The sequence below is a fragment of the Calliphora vicina genome, chromosome 1, assembly GCF_958450345.1.
Source record: "Calliphora vicina chromosome 1, idCalVici1.1, whole genome shotgun sequence".
Lineage (NCBI taxonomy): Eukaryota > Metazoa > Arthropoda > Insecta > Diptera > Calliphoridae > Calliphora > Calliphora vicina.
In genome coordinates, this window is record NC_088780.1 from 112017423 (window position 1) to 112037247 (window position 19825).

At 30.9% G+C, this 19825-nt stretch overlaps 2 protein-coding genes across 2 annotated transcripts; one reads left to right on the top strand and one right to left on the bottom strand.

Moving 5' to 3' along the window:
• Positions 1-1898: 1898 nt before the first annotated feature.
• On the top strand, positions 1899-13715 carry LOC135952164 (uncharacterized). The gene is made up of 6 exons (XM_065501973.1): positions 1899-2194; positions 5398-5579; positions 5664-6376; positions 10251-10545; positions 10876-11027; positions 13425-13715. Exons 1-6 carry the CDS (start codon positions 1899-1901, stop codon positions 13713-13715), a joined length of 1929 nt encoding a protein of 642 aa, XP_065358045.1.
• Positions 13716-15095: 1380 nt separating this feature from the next.
• Osi11 (Osiris 11) lies at positions 15096-15995 on the bottom strand. The gene has a single exon (XM_065501989.1). The coding sequence runs from the start codon at positions 15993-15995 to the stop codon at positions 15096-15098; it is 900 nt and encodes a 299-aa protein (XP_065358061.1).
• Between the last annotated feature and the right edge of the window lie 3830 nt (positions 15996-19825).

Sequence of the window (19825 nt, forward strand, 5' to 3'; positions counted from 1 at the left end):
TGCTATTTAAAATCGACAAAATCGGCCCACAAAATAATTGAGATATAAGAAAAAATCCGGGATAACATAGATTTTTGCCCTATTTTTGATCTATATCTGGATTACTAAGTCATTAATATAGATAATATGGATACATAATGATAGATACTTCAAAGTCCATTGCAACGATGTATACAAGGCTATAGTAAGACGGAATTTTTTTTTCATAAAAATTTTTTTTTTTCATAAATTCTTATTTCCCAAAAAAAAATTTTTAAAAAAAATTAAAAAAAAATTTAAATCAATTTAAAAAAAAAATTATTTTGTTTAAAGAAAAATATTTTTAAGTATAATTTGGTGAAGGGTATGTAAGATTCAGCACAGCAGAATATAGCTCTCTTACTTGTATTAAAATGTGTTTAAAATTAAAAAAGAGGAATAGATAATTATTAAAAGTAATCGCATAAAATCTTAAAATAAATTTTAAAAAATCGAGACAAAAAAACCGGTTTGTCGAATAACTCTAAAACAGTCCTTTTGTAAAAGCCGGTTAAAAAAAAACCGGAAAATTGGAAAAAAAAATTGACAACTCTACATCCATACAAAGTTTGGTTGCAAATGGTCGAATTTTCCAATTTTTAATGCCGTTTTAAATACAAAATTTCGAAATTTTTATAAAAAAATATTATTTTTTGCAAGAAAAAATTTCGGAATTTCGGTTTTTTTAGTTTATTCAATAAGCTTAAGAGTTTTTCAGTTAGGCGAATATATATTGTCCTCCATTTTCGAAATAACGGTATATCTCGAAAACAAGAGCTAACCTAAAAAAAACGGTTAAAACCACTGGATTCAGCGTACCCGCCAGTGCCCCGCTTGACAGAAAAAAAGTGTTAAATTCGTGCACAGTGTAATTATTATAATGTTTATAATATAAACTGATGTTGTTGAGCGGCGGAGAATCAAACCCAGGCCGCAAATACCATATCATGCTTAATGATCAAACGCGCTAACCAAACAACTACCCCATATTTACCTACTTTTTTATTTTACTACGACTGATGTAGCAAAGCTCATCGGGTTGTGTTGGTATTTAATATTTTTTTCAAAATTAAATTTTTAATATTTTGTTCACCCAAAATTCGAAACTTCAAACGTTATTCGATTTTTCTCACATTTTCAGCATTTGATTAGATGAAGGCGAAAAATTTTAGACTTTGGAGGCAGCGAAAAACCAAAAAGTGCAAAATAAGGGCAACAATTGTGTATAATCCAACTGTTGTTTAAAAGGTAACGGTGCCGTTAATTTCGATTATTTCGGTAACGGATTTTAATGATAATGATTATTTTTTTCTGATTTAAATTATTAATAAAATTTGCACTATGTGAACTGATCCCAGTCCTTAAAATGTTATAGTATGTGATATATTTTTTGTTGTACATACACCACTTTAGCTCATTTCAAGAGAATTGTAGTGGCAGTCACTCAAATGTTACACATTTGTTTTGATGATTTTTTCTTCCGCCGTTAATGTGGCTTTTGTTGACTCTACAGCGAAGCACTTGCCATTTTTACCGGCATTTGTGTGCTGCAAATTACGCACTCTAATGATTTTTGGTCAAAAAGCCATCACATATACACTGTGTTAAACACATACACTCTAGCACCCTCACGAAACATTCACAAAACTTAAAATGTTTTGCATTTAAAGGTAATGATGTAAACTTTTATACTACAGCTACATACAACTATTATTTAATTTCAGTTCAGTTAATACGTTTTATGTTTTGTTTTCTTTTAAAAATACTACCTTTATCTCCACCCAGGTCACCATTAGTATAAATTTGTGTATTTTCATTGGATACTGTTTTAGTTGTTTCAAATAGTTCATTTAGTTCAAATGACAAGTTTTAACGGAAAAATGTTAAAATTTCATTGCGTGTCATCGATTTTAGTTTTACTACAATTATTTGACTCTAATTTGGCCATAACCACCGATACGAACGCGGATAGTGTTAACGAATTTCAATATTGTTTACGAGAGTCAACACATCCCAATTTAAGGGAGTGTGTTGGTCGTACGGCCATTAATTTTCTGCAACGTTTCGATGAAAAGGATAATTTTACATTTGCAGACAGTGTAATTGCGGCGCGTGACGACAATGTGGCATCCAGGTCATTAGTGAATTTTTTGGATACTGATCCCGTAGATTTTAGGTAAGAGATAAAAGGAATATGGTTATATTGTGATGGCTACATTAAAAGTGATTTCGATGATAAACATTTTGTGATGTGAAAATATGGTTAAAAACCAACAAACAGGCAATTAGTAAGTGTGTTTCATATTCGTTTCCGTGAGCAATTTAAAGAACAAAATTAATATTTTTGAAATGATCAAATAAAATTGCACTAAACTATCTAGTTCATGTAACTTGAGAGTCAACCTAATTCCATCTGTCACAATTATTGATGATTTCAATACATACTGACACATAAACAAGTAACAATGTGCCGTATGTGCCACGTATACACTCAATATGCAGCAGGTGGCAGCGTTACGCCAGCTGACTATTGTTTGCTCTACTCATGTACGGTCTATTATGGACCGATCCTTACAAAAGTTGGTAGAAATATTTAGTTTAATATACAACTTGTTTATGTACAATTTCATTACGATATTAAATATTATACAACAATCATGAATGTTAAAGTAATTTTCTTTGGGGGACCGTGTATGGGGATTAGGGACAAATATTGCCCGATTTCGTCATACTTTACTGTGTAATTTGTACAAATCAACATATTTATGACTGCTAAAACAGTATTCCGTGGGGACATTTTTATGGGGCTAGTTGAAATCATAAACCGATATTGCCCATTTTCAATACCTAACAAACAGAGAGTATTCGTGGAAAAATTCAGACAGCTAGCTTTGGGCCCTATCAGACGGACATAGTTAGATCGTCTTAGAATATTATAATGACCAAGAATATATATTATTTTTGCTTCTACGACCAATAATTCGCTATGTTATAAACGGAATAACAAAATCAATATACACAACATATTTTTTGTGATGGTGGGTATTAGTGGTATTTATATCAGCGCCTAATGGTGTGAAGAGGAATGTAAAATTTAAGCGGTCTGAAGGCGATAAAAAAAACACGTTAAATATTGTGTGAGTATTGTGTGCTTGTCGTTTAAAGAGAGACGAACAAATAAAATCCTCAAAATCAATTTGTAATGAAACTTTGCTGCGTTCGTTTGTAAGCCGTCATCGAATTATGTTTTATTTCCCTTTCCGATTACTATATTCTTTCAATTATACGTTTCATATAGATGATAAGGTTTGATAATGTTCAATAAAACGACAATTTTTTTCTTCCGTATACTTTTGTTTTTGTAAATCAGAATTGAAGGCTGTCAAATAAAAAATATTTTTTTTTGGGATTTTCATCAATCAAGAAGAAGCACGACTGCAGGCACACACTTGAAAGCGTTGATGTGTTTTTTGAACGTCTCCAGGCAGATTTAGTTTTAGAAATGGTGAAGAAGTACTAAATTGTGAAGTATGTACTTAATTAATTATATGCATTCTAAAAACACAAAGAACACTTAAATGCATTTTGGTTTAATATTGTATGTCCATTACAAACATATGAATGATGATATAATTTTAAGATTTAAAAAAGTATATGGATAAAAATAGCATTTCATTATTTTTGCTATAATAAGTTTAGTACAACGTATTTGCGTTGTCGATGTTATGATGATGTTAAGAAGATTATTATTATAATTACTATTACATTATAAGTTTATTAACTTTATATGGCTTTCATTAAAAAATTGTCTACTCTCCTGAAAAGCTTTTGAAAAACACAATTACAGCATTCTCTCATAACCTACTTAAATCCGGAGAGCTGTTATACCATTTACCCGTGATCACGCCTAATTTGGGCCATATAGCCATTGACCACTATGCTTACTCAAATCTTACCATAAACTGGGGACTGATTAGTGATCTAACCTCCAAGTATCGGAAGTACTTCCGCGATCTCGTTAACTTGCCTGTTATAATGCCACTGTACCGCTGTATCTGTGAACTCTGTGGCCCCTTTAAACTGTCTTTCGGTCAGTCTTCTCTATCTGTGAACACTGGGCTCCCTTTAAACAATCTTTTGGATCCAATCCAAATCATTCCGGATCCGAGTGTCAGTCTTATCTATAAAGACACCAGGTCATTTCCCTAACTAAATATTGGATACATTTGTGAACACCCCATTTAAACAGTCTTTCGGATCCAAGCCAAGCCGTTGTCCTCTACGAAGTCAGCACTGGCATTAACTTTATCTTAGATCCATCTTTGAACACTCTTTCGGATGCAAACCGTACATTCCGGATCCAAGTCTCTGTCTCCTGTCCCTATCTCCATCTTAGATCTATCTGATGGTTCATCAAACAGGATCCAATCCAATAATTATTACCTTTAGTTTTCAGGGTCACGGAATTAACCCTAAGGCACATGTTTGGGATATTAAAATACTGGTAATAAAGTTGGAATAAAAGTAACTTATAATATTTTTTACCAAATTTGTTACCACAAATAAATGAGTAAAGTAATATGTCCTTTTTTTATATGACAAGTTACTATAACACTCCCGAAGTTTCTAACATATTTTTAACTCACTTAATTTAATTATAAAGAAACTTTGTACAGTGGTTAAAAATGGTTTTAATTTGTATTTTGTGAATTTGATGATGACGCCAACAGAAGGTTAGCGAAATCTTAGTACTACTGAATTTAACCCTCTAACCGGCCAATTTTATTTCGAGGTAAAATAATATACCAGGTTATTGTTTGAAAAAAAAAAATAAATACGTTGGAATAAAAACAAACAAAAGACAATTGCACGTTCATGTTTATCACAATAAGTAAATTGTTTTTACTTTACACATATTTACCGTTATAACGGGAAAAATAACCAAATAAAGCAGCATTACACACATTTAACATACCCGCCTAAAGGCAGCCTTGCCGGTTAGAGGGTTAAAAATTTCAGAAAATTCTAATTCAATTTCTATTTAAATTATACTTAACACAGTACAATTAGAAATGGTGCGTTTAAAACAATTGACACAACTTTATAACAGGAATATGTTGAATATTCGTGTTTTAGCCGTTCATTCCAGTCATTTGCATTATCAGAAATCTCTAGTTAACGCCGCCCTCCTTCCTTATAATCAATTTATCCAGTGCTACAATGAAGCACTTAAAAATACCGCAAAATGATGATTAAACATAAAAAATAAAACCAAACTATTTTTAATATTTATTAGCTACTAAGTACTATTATTTACTATCAAATTTAACAAACACTATTTAAACAAATTTAAACTGAAATAAATTTTCTAACTTCCAGAGGCATTTTAGAAAATGCTGGAGCCGTATTTAGTCAACGAGCTCTTGAATTCCACATGGATGCCATATACCCCGGCTTAATGTTTAAAATTGGCCCCTCTGCAGATTCCAATAGTGTGGCACAATTTATGTTAGACCCTACAGTAGATGAAAGAAATTTCAACTATGAAGAACCTTCAACAGGTATGTACTTGTTATTTGTCCCAGTCATACACATCTCAAAAGCCAAGCTTAAGCTAAGACATTAACCATATATTTTTCTTGCAGCACGCATCTTAACCAAACAATATGTGTTGCCATTTTTACTTGGACTAAAATTCAACTTGGTAGCACTGGTGCCAATACTGTTCACCGTAATTTGTCTGCTACTGAAGAAATCTCTTTTCATAGCCAAGTTAGTAGTTTATATTAGCAGCATTTTAGGCGTTGGTGGAATTGCTGGTGCTTTGGGTACATTTGGAGGTGGCTTGGGAGGTTTATTTAGTGGTCATAGTTTTGGGGGTGGTATTCCACCTCAGCCTCCTCATGGACATGCATATGGTGGAGCGAATTTTGGTGCTGTAGGTGGAGGTGTTGGCGGAGGTTTAGGTGTATATCCTGGTAAAAATACTGTTTATTCCCAATATGAACAAGATGAATTACAGCACATTTCACCATACAAGAGACAAGATCGGAAAGTGGTGTTTGAGAAGACAAGAGAAAATACTGGACGTGTTAGTGGCAACAACAATAATAACCATAATGTGCGATCAACTCCAGCGCCCGTTGTTTTAGCTACTCCTGCTACAGATCGATTCTATGAATATGAGAAACAGGTTCTTATGCAAGATCGTAGTGGTAAATTGCGCCATTCTAATAGTAAATTGGGACTTTCGGCTTATGATGAAGATGAGGAGGAGGTGGCTGGTGTTATAAACGTTGCACCCAGTCATCGTTTTAAGACTAGTGACAATTCGGGTTGGAAAGTGGTAAATTTAAGAGTTTAATTTAATTCGATATAAACTATTTTAAGATTAAATTAAATATAATTTAAATATGTGTTTTTATTTCCTGACTTTTTGTTTGAAGTATCGATAAAAAGTAAATTAAAAAATCTATAATTTAAATCGACTGGAGTTGAAATAGAGAAGCACTTATTTATTCCTAGTAGCTGTAATACTTTGTTTAAAAGAAAAACATGCAGTCAAAATTATTAAGTTTTTTTAAAACCAAAACCAAAAATTTTTAAACAAAAAATGAGTTCTTTTGTAAAGGATTCAAACACCTGATTATATCATTTTTTGGTGTGAAATTACTTTTTTTCCAAAAGTTCTTACCAATCAACTGCGTTAGAAGACAAAAAATAACACCTTATGCCAGAAAAAAACATTTATTTTGTTTTAATTTCTCCTCGTTATCAGTTAAATTTATGGCTGTAAATATTTTTCCGTTTTTTTTTTGAAATATTGCGTAAGGGCATCATTTAAAGTTGATATTAAAATTATATAATTTTTTTTTATTGTGCGTCTACATACATATTGTAGAGCTGGCATTGTTTGAAGCCTAAAACCAATAAGCTTTAGGCTTTTAATAAAGTATTTTATAACAACAGCTGCAAGAATGGGAAATTCTTTTGACAACTTAAATTACTTCCACAACACTTTGAAGCAACAACAGCAATACTTACAGATTTACTGTTTCCACTACAACCACGAACGGTCTCAAGAAAATTAATGATAAACACAAAAAAAAGTTCAACTTTAAGATGAAAGTGAAAATTTTGTGTTAAAGTTTTGAAAAGAAAAGAAAACAGACAAGAAAAGACAAAACAAGACAGGAAAAGGCAAGTACAACTACAAGAGCCTGTAATTACAAAACAAAAACGTTTTCAAGGTTCAATAACCCACCCTAATATACGCATCTCTTTTTTTTTTGGTAAAAAAAACATTTTTTAAATATAATTTTCGTAGGTTTAATATTTGGATTTTTATTACCGGCATTTACGACAAGGTACAAAATGTTAAAAGAAAATTGAAAAACCACAATGAAAGTTAAATGTTTATAAAAATATCACTGATTTGATGTTAAACGATGCATAATTTTTTGTGGGTTTATAGTTGAAAATACTTTTTTTGGGTTATGAGAACATAACCCAGTAAACAAATCTTAAAAATAATATAAACAAAAAAAATTGCAAGTAAGTAAAAGCTTAAATATTGTTAACCCACTTACCAAAATAATTTTCTTATGTGTCGATCCTTTCAATATACATTTATTTTCAATCATTTAAAAATATTCACATCAAATTCAATAGAGGTACGTTTTTTCTGTTTAATCCTTTTTGGAAGCATATATGAGGAGCCACAGAACAAAAGGTACTTTTACGCTCATTTAAAATTATTTGGGAAATTGAGTTTTATTTAAAAAACTACATGAAACTGGAAATGGTAACAAGTTTCTTACTGATCAATAGATACATCTAACTGCCTTAAGTAACCACATTAAATGTTAAGAATGTTTGATATAACACCATTTTAATATCGGAAAAAGAAACTTTTGTTAAAATATAAAGAAAAAAAGTACGATTTGTTAAAAACAAAATTAAAAAGTATGGTTTCTATGCGATTTGTTAAACGATAATATTTTATGAATGTTTTTAATCCTGATCTAATATATAAACAAATTACACAATGAAATTAGATAATTTTTTTCCCTTTTTTATGTTGTACGTTTTGTAAAGCACACATTTTTTTAGAACCCATTTACCTAGTAAAAAAATTAAAAAAATTTGCTAACTTGATCGTTTCTAGAAGATTTCAACCCAAATATTATAAAAATGCCAAAAAAAACAATTTTTGAAAAATGCTAAATGTTCGCTATTTCACCCAAATTATCATTAACTTAATTTTATGCGGCCATGCCATTTTTAGTAGGTGTTGGATCTTTTTATACCCTTTACCATGAGTGGCAAGGGTACATATATAAGTTTGTCATTCCGTTTGTAATTTCTATATTTCTCATTTGCGACCCCACAAATTATATATATTCTGGATCGTTATAGATGGCGAAGTCGATATAACCATGTCCATCTGTCCGTCTGTATGTTGAAATCAGCTTTCCGTAGCCTCCAAATAACTTACATACATGATTCATATATCTTCCGGCTCGGTTGCTATTTAAAATCGACAAAATCGGCCCAAATGGTTGAGATATAAGGATAAAACCGGAACAACCTCGATTTTTGATCTATATTACTAAGTCGTTAATATAGACAATATAAATATCTAATGATTTTTTAGTCATAAATTCTTTTCACAAAAAAAAAAATTTTAGAAATTAAAAAAAAAATTGAAAAAAGCTTTTTTTAAAAAGAAATTAAAAAACAATTTCGAACAAAATTTTGAAAACAATTTTATATTCTCCCACTCTTTAGGGTATGTTTACAAATATTTACTCAAAAAAGCGCAAACACCTTTTTTTGGCACAAATTTGTTTGACTATTACTCTTACAAGTGTTAGATCAAACAGCATCAAATAAAACAAAATATTTGTTTTGAATTGTCCTAAGTAAAAGGAGTTACGTCTTTTTCGTCAAGTATTTGTCATGTGTGATCCAGCCTTAAGTCTATACAAAATATTTAGTGTGACAATATTATCCGTTCACACATTTTTCTGTATATTTCAAGAACAAACTGATTCTTATACTAAACTAACATCTTGTTAAAAGTGGAATCACAGTTATGACCGATTTCTTCAATTAAACTTGTTCGTTCACGCATAACCAGACTCTAATATATTGTTCTATACCACACGATTTGACAATTGCTCAAAAAGTAGCTCAAAGGAATGTTATACAAATAATTGTGATGAAGAAAATATCGCGACAGACAATACATATGGGGCTGAAACTAAGAAACTAAGTCAACTTTCAAAACGAGTCAAATCTAAGAAAATTTTGATAACTATAAAAAAAATCGCCATCATGTTGGTAGAGAAACTTAACTATCAATTCGGAATAATGGACTACTATTATTCTACGCAACGAAAATTCGACTTCAAACAGGATCAGCTTTAACATATAACTATTTGAGCACTCTAAACTACTTCGACTTTGTACGTTTTCCTCAAAAGAGTCATGACTTTACTTGGCCATCATCATCAATTAATCTTCAGTGAGAGTAGGAGAATTAATACAAATGACTTATTTGAAATTATTCTTCTATTTATTGGACTTTATTTATGACTAAAATGAAAGCTATAGAAATAATCTCGCTTTTAATCATAAAAACCAACAAAATTGTTTACGGGGTAATGTCTGCTTAGATTAGATGTTTACAGATAAATAGATTTGTAAATGTTTGAAAAGCCACTTAATTACACGATATTGAAAAGTTCTTTCTTTTCAGTGATTTTTGTAGCGAGTGAAAATGAAAAGTTTCATTTCCCCCTTCCAATTAGATGTTCATAAAAATACCATTTGTAAGAAGCAATTAAACAAAAACATTTGCATATAAATTCTGGTTAATAATACAAAAATTAGTTTAGTATTATTTTATAGTTGATAGAGTTTAGATGTAAAAGAAAGAACAACACAACAAAAGGTTTATTAGAAACAAAAAAAAAAACTTTGAAAATAAGTTTAAAATAACAAAAATAATAAGCCATAAATAAGGATTTGAGTGCTACAATTAATTGTGTAAAATGTTAAAAATAGTCTTAGCACTTTTTGTGATTTTCACGCTAAATTGTAGTTTAAGTGTTGCCATAATAAGTACACGGGAAAATACACTTTCCGCTCGACAAATGGGTCAAACTATGGCTCAATGTTTTGGCCAGCATGAGATAATAAATTGTTTAGAAAACAAAATATTTGAGACATTAGACATAGCCATTGCCAATAATGATACATGGCAATTTAGTGATTTTTTAGTTATTGAAAAAAATGCTGCCGCCAGCCCCTCCTCCACTAACAAGGAAACTCATGACAAATTACAACATCTATCAAATGGACGCTCTTTAAGTGATACATTAGCTGTGAAAATGTTACAATTGGCTCGAACGCGTTCATTAAAATTACAATTACCCACATCCATTAACAATTTCTTTAATAAACGCAGCATTTCCACGGCTTTAGATGATTTTAATGCGGATGCCAATGCTGTGGAGAGTGGTGAAGATGCTGGCGAGACTGAACAACTGGAACAGGAAGAAGGTACGCTACGTAAATTGAATGGTCTTGTAGATGATAAAATTTCAAAAATAAAAAAATCTGGTCGAAAAAAACCTTTTAAAAAACCCAAACCCTCTTATTCTTCTCCTCTCGATTTTGCTCTAACTGCACTGCCCTCGCCTACTTATCTGATCAAAAACAAAAACAAACACAACAAAAATAAACAAAAACATAAATACAAAAATAAATTTAAAAAAAAATACAAAAACAAACATAAAAAAAATAAAAATAAAATCTGGTATTCGCTGTTTAATGTAATACCACCCAAAGGTCGCAAGAAAAAGGACAAAGACAAGAACATGGCAATGATGGGCGGTATGGCGATGCTGGCAATGGTTGCACAAATGTTTCTGGGCAAAGTGATACTGATAGCGGGCGCTGCATTTGTTATGGCCAAGGTGGCTTTGCTCATCTCTGTACTGGTGAGTAGTTTTCAATTGAGTTTGTATCAAATTCAAACATACAATAAGTTTGAAGGATATTTCAAATAATTCACTATGGATTAGAGAAGAAATTTTTATAAGACAACATTTTAATACCTTTTAGTTTATGGCAAATATTTATTTTCTTTTATGGGATGCCACATCTTACATTATCAGATTAAGACATACAATTGCGATTAAGTTTAAATTACACAGATATTATTTCTGTTGCCGTTAAAAATTAAAAACATCTACTAGTTTAAATCGGCGAGCTTCGCTACCCCAACTTATTAAAATGAAACTATAATTTTGTGAAATTTCATTAAAGCTGCAAAATGTTTAATCATGATTTATATGTTGTATACAGTTTCTTGGAACAAAAAAAATATGAAAAAATAAAAATCATTTATTAAAAATGATCCAGCTCTCTAACGGTTATCACAAAACACGAAATATTTCGAGAATATTCTTAGAAACTTACAAAGTTTATTTTCAGGGGGCCACTAAAATATTCTTTCTGAAACGACCCACCTTAATAAACATATGCTTTTGTTATCGATATTTTAAAAATATTATATTGTAATTCATACACAATAAGCAGACTCCCGCAATAATAGTTCTCCAGATATATCAATATTCGTAAATAATTATTTACTTAGTATTGGATGTGACACGCCCACCGTAAATATTACATCCATTTGCTTCCCAACAAATTAAATCATGCAATGCATTGAATATTAAACTATTATAGTTCTCCAAATATTCAATAAATCTTATTTGCTTTACATGGGGGAGAGATCCGCCTACTGTTCCGATTTCAGCTCTACAACGGTTACTGGAAACAATTTGGAAACCCCATTGTTTTGATCCCCTTTATTTTTAGCGCTACAGCAGACACTGACATCAAAGTAATTTGCAGATCTTCAGATATTCTAAAATAACTAATTACTTGGTTGGATCCCACAAGTTTTTATTTCATCTATGTTTGTTGGTAATAAAATAACTCGTGACAAGTTTAGAGGCTATAACTGTTATAGTTCCCCAGATATTCAATAACAATTATTCTCTCATTTTCAATGACTAGATCATTTTTGTGGAATAAACTTATAGTCCAACGGATCTGAATTTTTTTACAGTGGGTCTAAGTTTTAGCTTTTTAATCGAACGGAGCATTATATAACTGAAAAAAATGGTGTATGTTAATGTCTGAGAGAATTCATATTGTTGAATTTTATGGGGATAATTTTTGTGGAAGATCTTAACCCTCTATCTCCTCTCTTTAGGGGTCAATTTGACCCTTTTTTCTAGAAAATCAAAAAAAGTCCTTTCAAAAAGTACATTTAAGGATTAAAATATTTTACGAAAATTTTTGCTGATAAAGGGAGTTTTATTTTCTGACGGGAAAAATAAAAGTCCTCAAATGAGTTTTTTTTCTGACGGAAAAAATAAAAGTCCTCAAATGATTTTATTTTATGACGGGTATTTAAAACTCTTTTTTTAAGAGTTTCATGCGAACTTTTATTTTTATGTTGAAAAATAACTGTTTTAGATGGATTTTTATTTTTAAAGTCACAAAATAACTGTTATAAAATAACTTTTTTGATATCACTTGTAACCGTTACGGTCCCTGATTTTGTATGATTAAAATTAATATTGAATAACTTCGAATGAAATTATTCTTTAATGTTTCAGCCGTCAATAATTTCCTCGGTAAATATAAGACTTTCAATACTTATTTTAAACTAGAATCAAGGAAATAACAAAATGTCCTCAACTGTCTCAAACGTGATAAAAATGGGTAAACAATGTTGAAGTAGTTCCAAATTTGACAATTTCAAGTAAACATTTAAGTGAGTAAAGAACTAGTTCAGAAGCGTTCCGTCAATGATATTTGGCGCCGTAAAGCTTCATAAAAATCGGTATTGCCTCAATAGTGATAAAGGTATATACGTTTGTTATTCCGGTTGTAAGTTCTAAAATTTTTATTTGAGGTTTTATCTATATATTGTGGATCTTTATAGATAGCGCAGACAATATAGCGATTTCTGCTTGTTAGTCTGTTTATTAAAATCAAGTTTTCGAAGCACCCAAATAACTTACTTAAGATAAACAATGTGGACAAATTATTTTAAAGCAAATTTACTTTCTGAAGGAAATCTGTCAGAAATACATTATAGACATGTCTCAAAAAAATCAACCAAACCGGTACAAGATATAAAAACCGTTAAAAATGTTTTCCTAAAAAAAATAAAACTTTTTTCTTAAGTACACTAAAGAGAATGATATTTAACATTCGACATTGCCGAATATAAGTCCTAACTTGTATATAATTATTTATCTATTAGTTTTATAATTTACCCACAAAACAAAACCAATCTAAGAGTGTTTACATTTCAGGGCAGTCTCAAAAAGGGATCGGGTGGTAGTGGCGGTGGTACCGATCACGTCATTGTTACCGGCGGTGGTGGTGGCGGTAGCAGTGGTGGCCATAGCCATGAGCACAGCTCGGGTTGGCATCGTAGCATGCCCTATGATTACAATAAACTCGAAATAGTAGCAGCCGATGAACACAAATTCACTGAGCCGGTAACTTATTATGAAGTTGCCGAAAATGACGAATTCAAACGAAGAAATCAATATCAACTGCCGCCAAAACAACAAAATAATTTGAATAAAGTACATTTTTAAATGAAATCCAAACAAAATTAAAGTTGATTGTTTTATTTAATTAACATTATTATTTATTTGATAATTATTCGCACTTAAAATCTAAAACAAAAAAAGAAAAACAAACAATTTCTTTTTTAAATAACTTAAACTTAAAACACACAAAAAAATAAATAAAATAAATAAATTAATAAATAAATAAACTAGATTAAGTTTCTCATGCTAAAGAAGATGATGCATGCAACACACGCTATTTATGGTTTAATGATTCGTTTTGGTAAGTAAATTGTGAAAAAAACTAAAATTATTTGCTTTGGTTTAATAATGAAATAAAAAAATCTTTGGTATGAATAGATGAATTTAATGATGAAAATGTTTTATTGATATATAAAGATAATGTTTGAATTATTGGTGGCAAGTAGAAAGAAATTTCAAATAAAAACTTTCACCATTTATTTGATATTTTGTATGCAAGATTAAGGGTTTATTTTTTCTTTCGTTTATAATGTATGTCTTTTATATGATCGCTAAATGAAAGGAAATTATATAGAAAAACAGTTTAGTTCCGAAAACCGAATTTCATGCAATTCAAGTGGTCTAGTCTACACGACCGATTTTTCCAGTTGTAGCTGCAAAATATTAGACGTGGTGATAAATATAAATAAACGTAATTGATCTTAACGAACTCACTTTCTGTTGCTAGAACCGAAAAAATCTGTGTAAACAATGTAATCATTCAATTGGCAACACATATGGTTGTCACAACGATCTGTTTTCTCTGTGTTGTTTTTATGTTTTCTTAAAAATTCCCTACCTTTTGCTCTCACTAATTCTTTAAAATTGTGTCGAAACCTGGGGTCTAATTAATCGAAATAATATTAAAATGTACTAAATTTCTTGCTCGATATTGAGTTCCATAATCTCAAATGCGGAAATTACGATCTATTTTACTCGATATCAAATTCGGCCCCGGCTTTTACATAGTTTACAAATTTGCTTCGTCACTTTTTCTTAATCTCAACAGATTTGTCGATGGTGTTATTAGTTGTGTAACCAATCTCTGAGAAATTGTGAAAAATTTGGCTTTATATCTTTCCGTCTAACACGTCTTTTTTATTCCTCAGTTCATATAATTTCCTATACTATTACAATAATTTTGATACTTAAAACTCCTTAACTGAAATACTAAGTAAATCTCCTTGAAAGTTTTCCTTGCACTCTTTCTATGTCTGTCATTTCTTCTAGTTTGAGTCCAAAAATTGTTTGTATAATGCAAATTTTGTAAAATATCTAACTTATCATTTATTCAAGTAGTAAATATACATTTTATATATCTCTGTCTGGAATAGTTGACTCTTTTACTTAAACTAGGAGAGTGTGTTTAAGAGTTCTCTTTTGCATTTACGCATTGGACGGCACCCAAGCATTATAGGCCTTGTCCTGCATCATCATTTCATCATCCATACTGCGATGGTAGGAGGAACCACCTTCATGACCGCCTTCATAATCACCCGCATGACTCGACGAATACGTATGACTTTGCTGGACCTGAGGATGTTTAACAATTTCGTAGGTGGTTTTCTCGCCTCCCTCATTCGAGACCAATTTCTTCAAACCAATTATCGCACTAATTATCAAAGCAATTTTACCCACTATCAAGGCCTTGCCCGCCACTATGGCAATTGAGTGATAGGCCATCTTTAAAATGGCAGCTTTTAACATTACAGCCGCTATAAAGGGACCCAAGTATTTCTTGTCATCCTTTTTTTTACGTCCTTCAGATTCCTCACTAGCGTCACTGTTTGAGGTGAAAAATTCCATGATTGTTTGCCATAAATCCTGGCTATTCGTTTTGCCAAAGGCCAACAGGCGTGGCATGTTCACTTGCAGTTGTCGTGAGCGTATGAATGAGAGAAATCTTTCCATTAACAATGAATCCAAACTTTTCATCGACAGATTCTCCAAGTCTCTATTGTTTAGTTTAAGATCCATAACACTCGAACGGCCCGATCTCAATTCACTGTCATTTTTCTTCACTAAGGCCACGCCTTCGATGATATTGATGTTTTGGAACTTTAAGGCGCGTCCCAGCAGTTTGGCTCCTTGTACTTTGAAACACCACACGACATCATCTTTACTTAAACATTGATTTAGTATGTGATGTACGGTGCGTGTTAAACCATTGTCGGTTAAAAAGCCACGCCCACTATGGGTTGCAATCGTTTCGAATTCAGCCGAAGTTGTACAACTACACACAGCCACTATTATCAACAGATTTAACAATTTCAATTTATTACACATTTTTAAAGGACTACTTTTCTCCGCCAATTTCAACAGTCCTTCTCTTTATCTCTTGTTGAAGTGTCCTAATCCACTGTTAATTTTAGTTTTTTAGTTTTTGTTTATTTTATTTTAAATCGTGTGTTTCAATTTAATTTATTTATTAACAAACAAACCACTTCAATTTCCTAACAAAATGCAACTGATCTTCAGGCTTAGCGTGGCTAAGAAATTTATACATTTTAGTTTGTTTTAATTGTACCTCAGCAACAATTTTTGTTTTTTTCGTGGCTAAAATGGACCTAGTTAATGCTTTTGCAGCACAACAGTGTGCATTTTAAACTAGACTGCACACTATTGAATGAATATTCAGAGCATGTTAGAAAGATGCAAAAAAAAACAGCAGCAAACAAAATTTTTTTTCTTAATAAAACTTTTTCCACAATCTTGAAAATCTTACATATGCCAGCGAGAGATTCTTTTTCTTTGTTTTAATTTTTCTTCTATTGCAGCCATCTTTAAGCCCAATCTCAAGCTTGGCTGCTAATTTGGCTCATTATCTTTGCGCTTTAATAGGCCCCTATAAATTTTGAAATAAATATTTTCCTTTTCGCTAATAGCAAATTAATCTTGTTGTTCTACGCAGTAATTAATTATTTATTTTGTTTTGTTTAGGTACTTATGTTTTGAAAATCACTCAAAATCATTTTCATTTGGAGGCTTCTTTCTATTGTTTATTTTTGTTGTTGTCTGTAATAAAATTGGTAACACTTTCTTGTGTTACCATTTCTCCCAACACCCACTTTCTTCTTTTTATCCATTTATTTTTTTCTTTCTTATTACTTTTTTAGTTAATTATTTCTATGCTTTTCAATTATTTTTGCAAAATTACATCTCATAAATTTTTGTAACTAAATTTAGTTTAATCGTGTATATTTCTTGTAAAGTTGTATTTAATTTACGTTGACGTTTCGGCTGTCAGTTGTGTTTCGACACGCGAATTTTACATTGAAAGAAAAATCGGCAGAAATATAGTGAAAGCTTAATAAATCTAGTGTTTGATTTTAAACAAACCATACACAACTGATATCCTGAAATATCAAATTCGTTTAGGAATTTCGAAAAAAAAACTCGACCATGCAATATTTGCACTTTAAATTTCTCGTATAACTAAAAACACTGTCCAACAAATTTTTTACAAAGACATTCCCCAGAAGTTTCTTTAAATGATGTATATAGTAATTGGACGGGCTTCGATGGTAATTTTTTTTGGCAAGCTATATATATTTGAGAACCAAGTTTAAAGGACTATAACAGGAAAATGGAGAGGCCCATAAATATAAGATATACGTTTAATAAAAGCCTATATCAATGTTTATCTATGTTTTGAAGTATGAATTTCTATATTGTAAAACCATTGAGATATATCTAATTTAGTAAAGCAGTAAAATATTAAAAAAAATTAACGAAAATTTCAAAATTTGTTGAACTTCTGGCGCTTCTGTCGAGAAAACGAAATGTCCAATTGAAAAACCTATTTGTATTGGAGGAGAGCAGATTGTCAGCTTCTGAAAAAACTTAGTTTTTCCAAATTCTGAAGATACCGATTTTCATAATTTTGTCCACCTAGATTTTGATTTGGAACCACAGTGCGGTGGTTCGAAATTGTTTTTTAAAATATCACCAATATTTGCGATAAAATTTCGAATACTATAAAAATAACTTATTAACAGTTATGTCGTCCCTAAAAAAAGTTAGACGCATCCAAAGTTGGAACATGTAAAAATGGCCGTATTTTTTTACGTTTTTTTAAAAAAACACATTTTGCATGGAATATATATAAGATTTTTTAAGATTTTTCAAAAGGGAGCAAGGTTTGTGGAGCTCCTGATGAACAAATATAAACTTTTTGTATAAGTAGTTGGTATTGGTGAAAACCTTAGGACTTGAAGATTAACAGTTTAGCGAAATGAAATAATTTTATGAATTTTTCGGATTTCATTTACCTTAGAAACTAAAAAATTTGAATATTGGGATTTTCCATGAACAAAAATATAAAATTTTAATTAATGTAAAATTTTAACGGTTAAAGATATTATAACAAAATTTGGAAATAGTGTAGACCCAAATGTCCTTAAAGCAATGGAATTATAATCTTTAACACTTTTTATTTTCAAATACCAAAATTCCTAATACGGGGAAAATGTGTTCCAAAAACTGAGTTTTTTAGAAAAACACACTACGGCGACGTTATTTACTGTGTGATAGTAAAATAACTTTGTACGTGTTTAAATAAGATATAGGGCTATACACACATGGAGCTTTTTCGAGGATCGGTGCTTTGCCTTTTTAGAATTTTTTGCTCAAACCAAATTTTTTTTTTTAATTGGCAAAGTTTGGATAAGTCTGGAGGCGACTAGGTCCACTTAAGTGAGCCAAGTTTTACTTTCTACGCTTTTGCATTAGGTTCTCTTTTCGAATCGTGTACAAATTTTATATAGTCCCGAAGAAAATTTTTTTCTACAGAAGAAAATATATAGGGACTTTTTTGGGAAAAAACGTAAAAAACACAGCCATTTTTACATGTACCAACTTTGGATGCGTGTAACTTTTTATAGGGACGACATGACTGTTAGGAAGTTGTTTTTATAGAATTCGAAATTTTATCGCGAATATAGGTGATATTTTCAAAAAGCAATTTCGAACCACCGTAGGCCCGACATATCTAAAAAACTAAAAAAAAGATCGAACAAAATTTAAAAAAAGTAAATAAATAAACCTAAATAACTCTTGACCTAAAAGTGATCATCTACATATGTATATATATTTTTGTAGATCTTCTCTAGGGCTATTTATATTTTAAATATCAGCTCATTCGAATTATAAATAGATTTTTGGCTATTTTATTTACAAAATGTGAGACCCAAGGTGACGTGCAATTTTGCTAATTAAGCGTAAAGTGCTTTATCTACATCTTTGGTATCTTTGGTGACACCCACTGAAATTTTCCGGCAAAAATTTTCGTAGAATATTTGAATCCTTAAACGTCCTTTTTGAAAGGACTTCATTTAATTTTCTCAAAAAAGGGTCAAATTGACCCCTAAAGAGAGGAGCTAGAGGGTTAAGATCTTCCACAAAAATGATCCCCATAAAATTCCACAATATAACTCTGACCATAAGAATTCTCTCAGATATTAACTTACAACTTTTTTTTCAGTTAGTATACTGCTCCCTTTGATCAAAAAACTAAAATTTTGACCCACTGTAACAATAAATTCAGACCAGCTGGACTATAAGTTTATTCTACAAAAATGCTCTACTCAAAATGCCCTTTCAGAATTATAGGGTCGCTATTTTGTTCCAAAAATGCTGTTGGACAGTGAAATTAATGTAACTACTTTTGGCGAAAAGTTTACTTTTTTAATTTAAAAGTTTTAAATCTTGCATATAACCGAGGTGCCTCATTTTGGGGCCTTGTGGCTTTGACGCCCCGATTTTCTATAAGCTCGAAATGCTTTTAAAATCTGACTATAAGTTTAGGAATTTCATATTGATTTTGCATTTTTTTCGAAATTGCCCCACTGTGCGAGGCATTATAAAGATAAGCGAAAATACATATATGGACGTGCTATATATAGACATATGGATATCCATTATTTGCAGTTTTTGGGATTTTTTTTAATTCTCCCAAGGTCTAAAATTTTTCTCCGTCATATAAAAATAAAGTGCTAAAAGTTTTAGAAAAATCGGACAACGTTTAGAGGTTGCAAGTTTCGTATGTAGCTTCGAGATAATGAGCAATGTGACAATATTAAAAAATAAAAATTGTGTATTTTAGATGTTTAAATAAT